Source organism: Bombus flavifrons, chromosome 14 (genome assembly GCF_040668555.2).
Source record: "Bombus flavifrons isolate JBK064 chromosome 14, iyBomFlav1_principal, whole genome shotgun sequence".
NCBI classification, from domain to species: domain Eukaryota; kingdom Metazoa; phylum Arthropoda; class Insecta; order Hymenoptera; family Apidae; genus Bombus; species Bombus flavifrons.
In genome coordinates, this window is record NC_138455.1 from 10,433,531 (window position 1) to 10,447,703 (window position 14,173).

The window sequence follows — 14,173 nt, forward strand, 5'->3', positions numbered from 1 at the left end:
CTGACTTGGCAAATATCTCGAGATCATCTTCCATCATACGTATCTCTTTAAATGAAGAAATCGCTCTTTTACATTAGTCAGGAAGAAAACAGAAACTTTTACATTTATTTTATTCGTTGGATAACTTTTGAAAGATATTTACATACGTTTTTTTTATATTAACTGAATTTACATTGGCTTTATACGAGTATCAGTAATAAAAATAGCAGTTAGTTTTTGGAAAATAATAAATTTATTAGCAGGTTGGAAATTTATAATAGATATTAAAAAAAAAAATGGAATAAGAAGTATCTGATCGTTCATTGAAGGTAACAAAATATATGATTTAGTTAGATGACGTGTTAGAGGCGAATAAAATTATTTTTTTCTGACAAATATCGCTATGAAATATTTTCCAGTGAACTATTCTCTTCCTCGAGACAGCAGAAATAAACAGGAACGCGAGACAAAATTCTTTATAAATTCAAGAAGAAGATATTTTCTTCTTTCTTTTTATAATATTATTCTTCTTTCATTGCTGCGTTATTTACACGTTATTAACAAAATTTTAGACAAATTTGGAGACAATTTTAGGTATAAATATATCGAGCAATGATAACATTCTTTAGATAAGAGATTTTGGACCATTTGTGGACTACTTTTTAAAATATGAAATATAATTATTTTATTTATAAATTATAATTATAAATATAGTTATTTTATACAATCAATTGAAACTTCAATGCAACAATCTAATTGTTTAATTATCATATTTATCTATCTTAATTGATTTATTTTGGACTCTGTTCCATTCTTACATTTGTGTTCTATATTGCCACATCTGTAAAGATAAATTCCAACTAAGAGTGTTTTCCGATCAAACTATACGATCATTGTAAGCAATTCTGACACAATGATACTTGCTGCCGAGGAAACAGTTTAAGCGTTTGTTATTTTAGTAAAAAGCTAGACTTTAAATGAAAGACGTATGTAGCTTTCAAATAGATCTTCGTCGTTCCTCTGAAATTTTATTCTCTAATGCCTTGGAATTTCTGGATATTTTCTATTTGCAAATTTATCATTCAAACAGCTTCTCAAAAATTCTGCGAATAATGCAAAATTCACAATGGAATAATTAAGGAAAATATTGTTGAAATGTGTTGGATATATCGTTGTTCTGTTTGGTAGTAGAAAATAGTATTCAGTATTTTCAAACTTATTTTACACAACTTATCTTATTCATATTTTTTATCGCTCACTACCGTATTTTTTTTTCTTTTCTATATTTAAGATGGGAATCTTTTTATAGCTAGAAACGTTTCCATGAATCGTTCACTGTTTTTCTGAAAATTATTTTCTGCTACCTTCCGTATCAAATTGACTACAACGGTCTACAAATATATAGCTGTCGTTAGTATAAACGCTTGGAAGTTTGTCAGAACACGTTGCTTTACTGCTCAGGCAAATTCGTTAATTATCTTGGAGTTGATGTAAAGGGGAACAGTTGTCTTCGTCCCAGACTTGTAATATATGACTGTTAACTCGTACGTGTGCAAATTTTCCACCAATGGCACTAAACATACGACGTGTAACATAATAAATATTTCTTTATTTTATTCCTTTAACTAAACTTATCTTTAACCAACTGATGAGAACAAAGTAAAAAGTATTACACCATAAATCATTTCATAAATCAATTTATTCCTATATGTGTATTAACCAGGAATATGAATAAAATATACAATGTTATTTTTTCATTGAATCCTATTAAGGGTAAAGCCTTTTGGTTTTGAAAATATTTTGAAGAATCACTTTTATCAAGATGCCGGTGGCAACTACATCTTCTTAGAACTCTGATGATATTTATAAATGCTATTTTTGTTCTCTATATGCATTTATTCTGTGATAATGTACTCAACGTTACCTGAACTATATTCAGATATCCTGCACAAAAATAAATAGCAGAGAAGAACAAAAATGATGTGATTCAGAGTAGACAAAAGGTAGCACAATAGAAGTGACGCTGCAAAGAGTTTGCTCAACGATGTTGCGTATAGCAAAACTTTCTGAGTTGCTTTTGAAAGACGAAAAAGCAGCCAGAAGAAGCTAGAGAAATGCGCTATATAATCAGAGTATAAAATAAACGCCAAAGCTTGGTGTAACGTGAGAAGAAAAGCAATTCGATACTAAATTTAACGCTTTCAACAATTTATACGTAAGACAATGTTTATCCATAATTTTACCAACATTTTATTGAAACGAATCTATCTATGAAATATTATGCGTAACGTATCCTCGTAGAGGAACGATTTCACATCAGCATGAAACGACGTCCCTTTAAATCGCCATCTGCTTATTAGAATAGCGACAGAACGATCGGTGAGACGAAAAGGAAAAAGCTTACCGATAAACAATAATCGAAGGGATACAGAGAATACAGTACGAGCTATTTAAGAGTTTTATGCGAATCTACTGCTGATCTACTTTGAAATTCAATACGCATCTGGTCCACCGTGGAGGTCTCTTAGACTATTTCGAGTGCAAGTCAGGCTTTCCCAAATTTATAAACAGAAACGTTTGGACCAGTGGGTGGAAGAGGGGGCCGAGAATTAAATTAATACGAGAGGTTGGAGATTAAATATCTGTATTTGTCTGCCGCGTTGCTTACCGGCCATTATATTGAAACAACGTGGATATAAAATGATATTCATCTTTCTATATTAACAACGAATCCTGACAATTTGAAAGTACAGGAAATTGCAGAAAAATATCGTTGCAAACTTACGTTCGCGATGATACATTCATAGATTCTCTTTTCTTTAATAAAATAAAGTATCTTCTGTTTTTACAAAATTATACGGAGATATAATTTTATCTTGTTGTATATTTAACGCCACTTTGCTTTTCAGTCAGAGCAACAAGTTTTCTCAAAACTTCTCAAAACAAAACAAAACTTTCTTCAAAACGAAAACAAAATTTCTCGTTTAATCTGCAAGAATTCCAGTAAGTTGGAATTACGTCGTTCGCGAGACTGGCGATCCCATCGAGTTACGTTTACCGAGTGAAATTTCCACAATTCCAGCAAATATTCTAATTCAAACACGTAATTAGTACAGTAGAAGTGCATTTATCCGAACTGTTCAAAGAACAAGAAGTATAAATAACTGGGATTTGTGCGATAATTATTAGGAATTCAAGGAATAGTTTATCATCTTTTGGATAAGTAAATTTGGTAAATCGAGTTGGTGAAAGTCGACTGAAATTTTGCTCCGATAAATAGAGTTCAGATAAATGCAATTTTATCATACTGTCACCTCTGACATAGAATATGAGACAGTGTTCACAGAAAACGTTCAATTCCGTACAACGATGCTACGAATTAGCATAGAGCGAATTAACACATTCCAAGGAAGTAACCTTTTTATTTTGGAAAAGCAAACGACATCGAAGATTAGAAATTGGATGCGCAAGTAAGTTAGGAGTTCGATACCGCGATGAACATTTCAAATTTCTTCGATTAGAAGTACAAGCGTGTAATTTTATGCGATTACTATCCTTTACCCTTTTATGACGTGGGTGAGTGGGGGCTAGCCAGCTATTATGGTAACATCGAATACAGCATTGTGCCCGAAATTACGTTCAGTTAGCACGAGTTTCGTGACGACCATCGTGCTGGCTGGTTCCTGCTGTTGTATATTGCAAGAAAACGCTTTGACGCGCATCTTAAGGTAAGCATCCTATCGGCCAGATGATTTAAAGTGGATAGATAAAAAGAATGAAGAAAGAAGAAGGTAAAAGAGAGACAAAATTTTGTTTTCTACGGTAGTTACATACGTGTATGTGTATATATGTATATGCATGTTAGAGATTTAACCCTGGAGTCGCGATCAACGTAGAAATTTCTTCCTTCCTTTCTACTTGTTCTGTTCATTTCGACGGGCTATTTGCAAATTGCAAGTTCGCGAATAAAAATATTTCCTTTTTCTCCAGATATTTTCGTTTCTTTTTTCTATTGCACGTTAGAAGTTTCTTTGTGACAAATGTACATAAAATATAAAATTTTCGTTGTCCATTTTGTGTAGCAAGATATAAAAATCGCCTGTAGCTTGAGGGTTGAGGCTTTGGTTGATCATCGATGATAGTTTGGATTTATTTTTTAAACGCTTATTTACTTGGAGTAAAAAATCTTTCTTACATCGAGTAAAGGAAAGTTTCGCTGGCGATTTCATACAAATCTCCTGCACTTTCTTAGAAAGTGAATCAACGTAGTTATCATCTGTTTACACGAAATTTCTCGCGTATTTCGAATACATTTCGTCGCAATGAGTACAATTTGTATAATATGTAATTCGATCAAAAGATGTGAAAAAACAGTATGACTAGGTGCTTTGCTTTATGATTTGTGAAGACTGATGGCCAATTTTGTTTCGTTTATCTATTTGCAATAAAAGAATTTGCAAATTTAGCTGTTTCTATCTGCATCGTGTTCACTTCATTACCACTGTATCGATTTAATTGATAAGAAGAATAAATTGGAAAAACGAACGAGTATAGCAATGTAATAGGCGAATAAAGGAGAGAATAGATCGTTTCTATCGTTTTAAACATTTTCACTTAAATTTCAATCTCCTCGAATTGTTAGAACGAAAATATGAATTATAAAGCAGATGTACATGTTGCTTTAATTTCTCGCAGAGTGGAGACTGGAAGAAAGTAGCATACGAGGAATAAAGGAAAGAATAGATAATTCTTATCCTTTTAAACATTTTCACTCAAATTTCAATCTCCTCGAATTGTTAGAACGAAAATATGAATTATAAAGCAGATGTACATGTTGCTTTAATTTCTCGCAGAGTGCAGACTGGAAGAAAGTAGCATACGAGGAATAAAGGAAAGATTAGACAATTCTTATCCTTTTAAACATTTTCATTCAAATTTCAATCTCCTCGAATTGTTAGAACGAAAATATGAATTATAAAGCAGATGTACATGTTGCTTTAATTTCTCGCAGAGTGCAGACTGGAAGAAAGTAGCATACGAGGAATAAAGGAAAGATTAGACAATTCTTATCCTTTTAAACATTTTCATTCAAATTTCAATCTCCTCGAATTGTTAGAACGAAAATATGAATTATAAAGCAGATGTACATGTTGCTTTAATTTCTCGCAGAGTGCAGACTGGAAGAAAGTAGCATACGAGGAATAAAGGAAAGAATAGATAATTCTTATCCTTTTAAACATTTTCATTCAAATTTCAATCTCCTCGAATTGTTAGAACATTGGCATAGTTGAAGAACAAAAATATGAATTGTAAAGCAGATGTACATGTTGCTTTAATTTCTCGCAGAGTGCAGATTGAAAGAAAGTAGAATACGAGGAATAAAGGAAAGAATAGACAATTCTTATCCTTTTAAACATTTTCACTCAAATTTCAATCTCCTCGAATTGTTAGAACGAAAATATGAATTATAAAGCAGATGTACATGTTGCTTTAATTTTTCGCAGAGTGCAGACTGAAAGAAAGTAGAATACGAGGAATAAAAATGTTGCACTATATATATAAAGTGAATATTTTAAAAATAAAATTACCAAATATTATTGTGCAAAAGATCTTTCTTTCGTACAATACGTACGATCAACCGAATCGCATATTAAACTAAAAGCTTGCGCGTTTCGACCGGAAAAAGCCGAGAGGATTTAATTTTACAGGTGTGTTTACAAGATTTTCTAATGAATTTTTCGCCTGATACATGTTTTGCAATAATTCTGTCGCGGTTACATAATAAATTATATACACATAGCAGGCTTTGGCTTGGCACCAGTCTTAAAATACGTAGATTCTATCGTAATGACCTGTAACAAGTACTATCGCCTCATTTCAGAAGTCCCCTTGTAATTTCGTCATTTATGTTGACATATCGACCCGTATTTATAATGCCATTTCTTCGAAAAGGAACGTAAGCGTGTAACACAAATATCCTGGAAACCTATCGGCTCTTGACAAAAATTTGCAAATCCTCTGTTCCGCGTAATTACATTTGACGATGTCTCTCAGATTTACGGAATACGCTACTAAACAAACAACGTTATTTTCTTCTTATTGAAATAATTCTGTGTTGTAGAAAAATCTATATGAGAGATTGGATGTTACAAGGCGTTTTTAAAACATTGTTCCAGGCCTCAGAGGAATATCGGGAACACAGTACGCACAAGACTCACAGAGCCAAGAGGACTAGACAGAAACAGGAGCAGCACGTTGTAAAACAGCACAGTTCTACCGTCCAAGAAAGCTCCAGTGTTTCTACGAGGAAGAATTTCAACGAGGTCCGGTTGAATAACATCCTTTTACCGCTTTTAGACGGCACCGTAACATGTAAGTAACAATTGCTAACAATTTTCCAGAATTCACAAACGATTTCAATATGTTGGTCGAATTTCTTTTTCGGCTAAACATAGTCGACGCGTAACGTGCACTAAGTTTATTTATTTAACGAAGAGTAATTCTTATTTATTACGATGATGTATATTTTCTTTGGAATTTCTTTTGGAATTCAGTTTTCATAAAAATTTATTTTCTTTTTAAATTTGCACCTTGTATGTAACATAGCCGATAGGAACTGTATACAGTTTATTATAATAAATATAATACATTTGCTGCATTCGTAGATTCTATATGTATAATACATTAGGAAAGTTAATATCTTTTAGGAAGAAAATATTTGATAAAATATTCGTAACTACAATGCAAAATATATAAATTGTCGATCTTTTTTCGTGCCATGAGCAACGTATTCATTAACAGTAAAAGTATGGCGTTTTATATTAAATAAAGTTAAAATTCACTGTAAAGACGTTTACAAACAGCCTTTATATACGAAGAAGGTATTTCTATATTGCTTTAGTTTTCGGTGGACAAAATTTCACACACAAACAAACTGTAATTACAAACAGAGTTTAACCGTCGTTTGTTTCACGATCTTCATTGGAATTTGTTCAAGGATAATATATTTTTGATCCTATAGATTCCTCAAACAATAGGTGCAGTGTTTTAAGCGCGCTAACCAACCAATATCATCGTAAAGGATGGTATTTAGGTTTCTTGGCAAGATATAGAGAATTCCAACAGATTTCCACTTCAATGCTTCTCAGATTATACAAAAAGAATTTTCATTAATACAACATGGAGATTAAACCGATTAAAAATGATATACGTATACTGCGAAACAAATAAAACTGTTTTTCGTATTCAAAGTATTTCTAATGATTAAGCGATCAAGTATACAAATAATAATGAATGAATCTTTGCTTACTATTTTACTAATAAATAATATTGATAAATAATAGTATTAACGATTAAATATCGATAATAGTCATTTAGAAACGTCGATGGTAATTTACTGACGAGTTGCATGGTATTGATTGAAACGTTACGATAATTTTGGTCCATGAAAATAATTACAATTTCTGAATAATTACAATTAACAAGTCTAGTGTTATCTTTGTTTGATGTGATTATTCCAATACGCGTAAATAGCTTACTATGAGACCGAGAACATTGGACCAAGGAAAGTGCAAATAAAGTAGAAAATCGTAGCAGACGATTCGATGAAATTGAAGATGGAAAGTACGAATGAATAACAAAATCATTGGAAACAACTTGTAACGTGTTGTTACGTGCAATCAAAGTTGCAACATTGACCGTAGACAGGACGAGTGAAACGATAAACACAAGTTGTAGCACCACTCATCTTGTTCTTCGTTCACGCACACACTGAAATAGAGAAGGAGAGAGAGAGAGAGAGAGAAAGAGAGGGATATGTGGACGCTAGTGTCGGAAGCGAGGCGGTGATATTAATACTGGATGATTAAGTGACTCCGGATGTACGGATTCGTCATTGGCCCAAAAATCGAAGCCCGAGTTTCAAAATCTTTAACTAGAACGATGGAAATCTTGGAAATATCTTTTTGTCCTTCTTCTTCATTCTCTCCTCGTTCAGCGGATTTTTACGTACATTTACGCTTTTCAGAATATAATTTAAAAAAGCTAGAAAAAATTCCTCTTTCTATCGATTATTATAAAAAGTACCGTACTCTGGAGATATTTTATACAGGGCGATTGGTAACTGGTGGTACAAGCGGAAAGGGGGTGATTCTACGCGAAAAAAAAAGTCGAAAATATAGAATAAAAATTTTTCGTTTGAAGCTTTGTTTTCGAGAAAATCGACTTTGAATTTTCGCTCGGTACGCGTGCGGTACGTTATAACGGATCTCACTGTAGTACGTTGTCTCGATGGAAAAATTAAAAAAAGAAAAAAATTAAAAAACAAATTAAAAAGTTAAAAAAAAGACAACGATCTACAGTGAGATCCGTTATAACGAGACGTGTTAAAGTGCACGCGTACCGAGCGAAGATTCAAAGTCGATTTTCTCGAAAACAAAGCCTCAAACGAAAAATGTTTATTCTATATTTTCAACTTCTTTTTTCGCGTAGAATCACCCCCTTTCCGCTTGTACCACCAGTTACCAACCACCCTGTATATCTTTTTGTATTATGTGGAATTTTGCGTCTTTAAATTTCTCATAGCTCGATGACGATAATCAGCTATAACGCTTATAAAATAGCAATTTTCACTGCAATAAGCGTCTTGCGTCTCTGTCGAACGTAAAATAAAATTTTAATTTTCGAGAAAGATCGGTTACGACAATTCGATAATCAAATAACGAACTCCATTCGTTGCGGAGCAACAATTTTTTCAAATCAGCCAAACGAATTGAAATTTTCCTTCGAAATGTTCGTTCGTCTCACAGAGAGAAACACGCACTGATGCACGGTGCAATGTGTCAGATATAAAATACTATAGCAAAGAACGTGTGTGATTAGATATATCGATGTTGTTAATCACCAACATATTAAGTTCGGTGATCAATTTCCTTGGTTCTCGTGGATGTCGTTCTCGCGTCGATATCTTTGCAACATTTCGTACAATTCAAACGCACGTGAGTAACGTAACGTCGTGTAAATTCAACGTATTGCGATGCTTTGCAATTAATCAAGACGCTCGCATTCGGATTTCTCGTGTGACTCGTGTTACCTTTGGCACGCGTTTAACGCGTACGAATCGGCCGATCTCGTACCCCCTTGCTCGACGATTTCCCTGCGCAAAGTGGAAACAGCGAGCCAGTGGAAGGGAAGGATATTATGCGCCAAATTCCACTCTCTTCTATCTTAAGAATTCCGCGATTCCTTCCACATAATAAAGAATTATGTAACCGTCTACGTAAATGACCCGTTTCGTTGGAGAACGTAAAAATATCAAAGTGGACGAAGCGTGTCGAACGTTTAAATCGAAGTGATATAAGTGGATCAAATAGCTGGTACGTGAGTCTGATCGCACGAATATACACGGCCATCCATAAGAAATTTTAAACAGATCATTTTTATTAAATATCCGACGACAAGCTTCCAATTTGTATTTAAATAATGCTGTAATTCTGGAATTTTTTAATATCCGAGTCTTGTTCTTGTTTTAACGAGAGGAAAGATTCGATGCTTTAAATAGGAATTTTTAGTAGAAATTATCTTATTATTCAAACTTGTAAAGCTAAAGCGAAAACTAAAAAGATTTGAAAATAATGTGAAACTACGATTGGCTCGAAAGTGACTGAAAGAATACAGGAGAGCGTTAAGTATGCTAAATATAAATAATTATGATTAAATTGATAAGACGAAAATGAGTATGTGTAATTAGGTTTGTGTGTAAAATTTTATAGCATTTTATTCGAAGAAAAATGGCATTTCGATAGAGAGTTTTGTAGTAATTTTCATGAAACTTTTGTTAAGTGTTCTTCTGGTTTAAACATAATATGAAGATACAATGAATTTATTGTCGACAAAGTCACAGGTTTATAAAAGATCCGAAATGTATAAATGTCCATTCGATCTAAAAATACGGCTCTATTGCCAGATTCTCTACGTCTCATTAAGATTGGATTTATTAAGGTTCGTATTGCCAAGAACCAATCATATTTCTCATGTTACAAGTAATTTACAATGTACAACATCGGTCGAAGGTTAAGCAACGGACCAATGTAAATTGCTTTTGCATATCTGTATCCAATCTTACTCGATTAAACGTTTATTAAGTTGAACACCGGGGCGTAATATTAAATCTGTGAAGGACGATTAAACGCGTTGGTAACGAGACAAGTTGATACTTAGTGCAGTTGCTCGATATGCGTACACAAATTTATTATTAACACTAGAACTACCGATAGCTACTTCTATCAAAACCAGTGAAAATCACTGGTCTTTAAAAAATACTTAATAATACAATATTTTTATATTTATTGATTTATTATGTAGTACATTTTTGGTATTATCAATCCATCTAGGACCATGATCCTTAAACGAGGGTTGACAAATTTATAAAATTGTAGAACCAGTCATTTTCATTGCTGTGGTATTTTCAGTATTAGCATCTAGCGATCTAGCGATCGATCTGCAATTTTCCTCATATCATATCGAACGATACGCGGTAAAAATTTGAAAAACGTGTGGCAAATTGTAGGAAACGAGGAAACCGATTAATCGGGGTTCGATCAACAGATTACAGGACTCCTGTACACTTTGACAAGTACGTCATTTTGACTAGTATTGGTACAAGTAGCCTCGATACAAAATTATTTTCAGTTCGAATATAAATTATAATTATTCTATTGGTTATCGTTGCGAAAGTCGTTACATCATTGCGGAAAAAATATAACACGAAGTAGGAATTTGAAAATAAAATTGACTGGTTTTACAATTTAACTGGTGTGGTAGTTCCAGTGTTAATCGCTATAAGATTGCTCGATACAAACTGATCGTCTTAACGATCGTGTCTTTTTATTTTTACCGGTCGGTCGAGTACCGGAAAGTTTAAATTCAACTTCTATTAACGGTTGCACGTAGCGGTGGCATTGTTTTGCCCGCAGTTTGTTTATCGTTACGTTTTGTACTTCAAAAATATTTCAATATCCCGAGGCAAAACAATAACAGGATACCCATCCTCCTGCAACTCATGCGCTGCTACAAATGTATTTGAAAAAGAACGCGTATCCCTCGAAAGGACTGACAACGTTTCGTCACAATATCGAAGATGAGATATTTTTATAGCGACAAATTTGTCGATTTTCTAATTTAGCAAAGTCCTGTATAATTCTCGTTACTTTATTCGAAATTGTGCTTCGTGAAATTTTGCTATCATTCGTCAGTGATAGTGAAAGAACCTGTTGCAGAAAATTACAACTAATTATTATTAAAATAATTAATTATTAATTATTACAAAATATCGAAATATAAAACAGTACGTATATAGTGCAAGATTTTCGTCAAAGAGGAAATTCTTACTCGAAGGATTTACTTTTGTCACAGGATCTCTCGCTAAGTGTACTAGAAATATACCAAGCTCCCTTTCTTCGGTGTTCCTCTTAAACGTACTCTGTACGCATCTCAAAGACAAAGAGCAATCTGTCATTAAATAAAAAAAAGTACATTCTCTTCTTCTGGAAATGAAAAAATAATGTACTTTATCAGTGCGGATAATAAAATAGCGTCGATCGAACTGTCTCGATTTTTCTACCATTTGCGTACTCTCAGCTCTTGTACTATTTTCTTATCTCGATTAAAGGGTGAGATGCGTCCTGATGTACGAGCGCGTAATTAGAAGACACGGGAAACTCGAAAGCAAACCGTATACGTACGGTGGGGTCGGTGTGACAGAGATAGAAAGATTTATTAGACACGAGGCGACCACTGCATGATATAAAGTCCGACGGTAGGTGTTCTGGAAAAAAAGAAGGTCTCCCGGGCTGGCATCGTCTGCTCGCGAAGCGATGCCCGCTTCATCGTCAGTCGCGCCAGAGATGTGCCCTCGAGAAGTCGATTAAACGTCGTGATCCAGCTGGAAGCGATATCGGGATAACGTTTTCTCGTGTTGCAAGCAATTCTACTGTAACGAGGATTTCTAAAGGGGAGACGAAATCCAGACGATTTCTTACGGTGTAACTCGTTCGGTCGGTCCTTCTCCTGCCACGACTTTAGAACGTATTATCTTCGTTTATGTTCATTGGCTTTAGAAAAAAAAAAAAAAAAAGGAAAAAAAAGAAAAGAAACAACATTTACACGTTTCCTCGTCTTCGCGTTTCGACGAGATATTTCGTACACCCTTTCGAGGGATCCTCATCGACGATATCGAGACAGAAATAATGAAATTCCATTGCTCTCTCGCAGCGGAATAGTTGCGAATTTGATTAATCGATGGCTGATTTATTCATTTGCTAATTTATTACGTGACACACATCGAATTCTATTTTTACACGGTAGATTGGTAAAAATCCGGTGCGAGGGATACAGTGCGTGTGGAAAATGGAAGATCGCAGCCAGACGTGAAAATACGCAATAAACGATACATTGTTTTCGAACAGATGGTATGGAAATCTTATTTATCAACTGGGATTTTATCGAATGCTGGAATTTTAAGTCACTTTCGTCTATCGAAACAACGTGAACATACCGAGGGAAGGTTTTCGTGGGCGAACGAGTAAATTCGAATGGACATTTTTTAAAATGGTCCCGTTTAACTCGCGTTCCATACAATTAAATTATGTTCGAAAAGAATCTTTTTTCTCTTTTTTTTTTTTTACATCCAGATGAGTGGAGATCGTGTAGAAACAGAATTAGATGTAGTTCATTTGGTCGAGAGTTTGTGCTTCGAAAGTGTCCTCTTCCTTCTCGCGTTCTTCTCTCATCCGCTGTTCCATTTTTTCCGCGCGACATTCGCGTTTTCAATCCCATTAAATTATGTAAATTAATTCGATTCGATCGAAATAAAGTGGAAGTATGAAACAATAAACCTACAAAGGCGCGGAGGATCGCAATAGCAAAGATGGATTAATCGATTCACACGATGTCATTACGCATCAACTTTATGTGTTTGTTCTACCTAATTAGATTCGATTCGATCGATACACCTGGATATATTGAAACGACCCAGTCCTTTCAAACAATTCCCAGTGATTTAAAATCCTCTTAGTTTTCTCAGCTTGTGAATCAGTTAATCGTTAGCTGGAGATAATGCAGCGATTTAGAAATTAATTCTAATGATTTCGTCAATCTTTTACGATCAAATTCTCAACCATCCGCCATCCACGTAATACACACGATATTCTTTCAATACGAATATTCCGCAATTTTCGAAAATAATCGATGTCAAACTATTGCAAATAATAATTACACTGATCATTCACGTGGTACGTGAATCAGCTAATATTAGTAGCTGCTTAATTTTAGAATATCCATCTCTATCGACATTCTAATAACACGTTTTCGTTAACAACACGATCCAATTAATCTTTACTTTACTTCTGCAAATATTTACTTAAAATCCCGTAAAAATATCCACTTTATGCGTCGTTTACTTGACATTGTATCGTGTTTGACAGTCGATTATAATCGTTCGAATCGTATTGTCAACGATCGTGTAATGTTATTCGTATCAGTGAGTCGACCGAATCGAACTATTGGATATGGTTTGGGAGGAAGAGGAGGTCGAAACCACGTGGCAGGAGGTGTCGACCTTCTACAGATACGGATTCAAGACTATTTCGTGCAGTTCGTACGATTATCCTGAACGTGGACCGGTCTGTTACACCTGGAACTATAGGGGAAAAGCAGCAGCGCCAGCAGGATCCGATTTTTCTTCGTTAATTTTTCAGAGTGTTTTCTACGTACAAACGACAAAAGGTTTCAATGTTGCGGAAATTATTCCTAGTCATTAGCTTATTTATTCCTCTTAGGTACACGCTACCTATACACGGGATACTTCAAAAGACAAATATTCTCGTTTGTTATTCGCTTTTCGCGTTCTCATAATCTCACTGATTAATGCGTTTTAGTTGATAAGTAAATTCTTTGTAAAAAAAAAAAAAATTCCTTTTATTTTCATATATTCCACTATTCGGTGGTATATCATTGAAACACACACACATACACAGATTATATGGAGATTGAAGAATCTTAGTCGTTCAATTTCTCACAATTCTTAGAAATTGTTACGTTGTTGAAAGGATATTCTTAGAAGAATAAAATTTGTATTTTCACGTTTATAACGTTTTACAGTGTAATATCTCCGTATAGTTAGGCGAATAGTATAGCA

At 34.1% G+C, this 14,173-nt stretch overlaps 1 protein-coding gene across 8 annotated transcripts in view; it reads left to right on the forward strand.

Moving 5' to 3' along the window:
• Positions 1-14,173, forward strand: part of cher (filamin A protein cher) — a 52,618-nt gene that overhangs the window by 27,623 nt on the left and 10,822 nt on the right. For 6 of the 8 annotated variants that reach the window (XM_069127640.1, XM_069127638.1, XM_069127639.1 and 3 more), the window contains one exon: positions 6,156-6,351. In XM_069127640.1, coding sequence (XP_068983741.1) covers positions 6,156-6,351 — 196 coding nt within the window. Of the gene's footprint in view, positions 1-3,599; positions 3,708-6,155; positions 6,352-13,574; positions 13,762-14,173 lie in introns of those variants that run through there. The other 2 variants (XM_069127645.1, XM_069127644.1) reach the window with 2 other exon arrangements.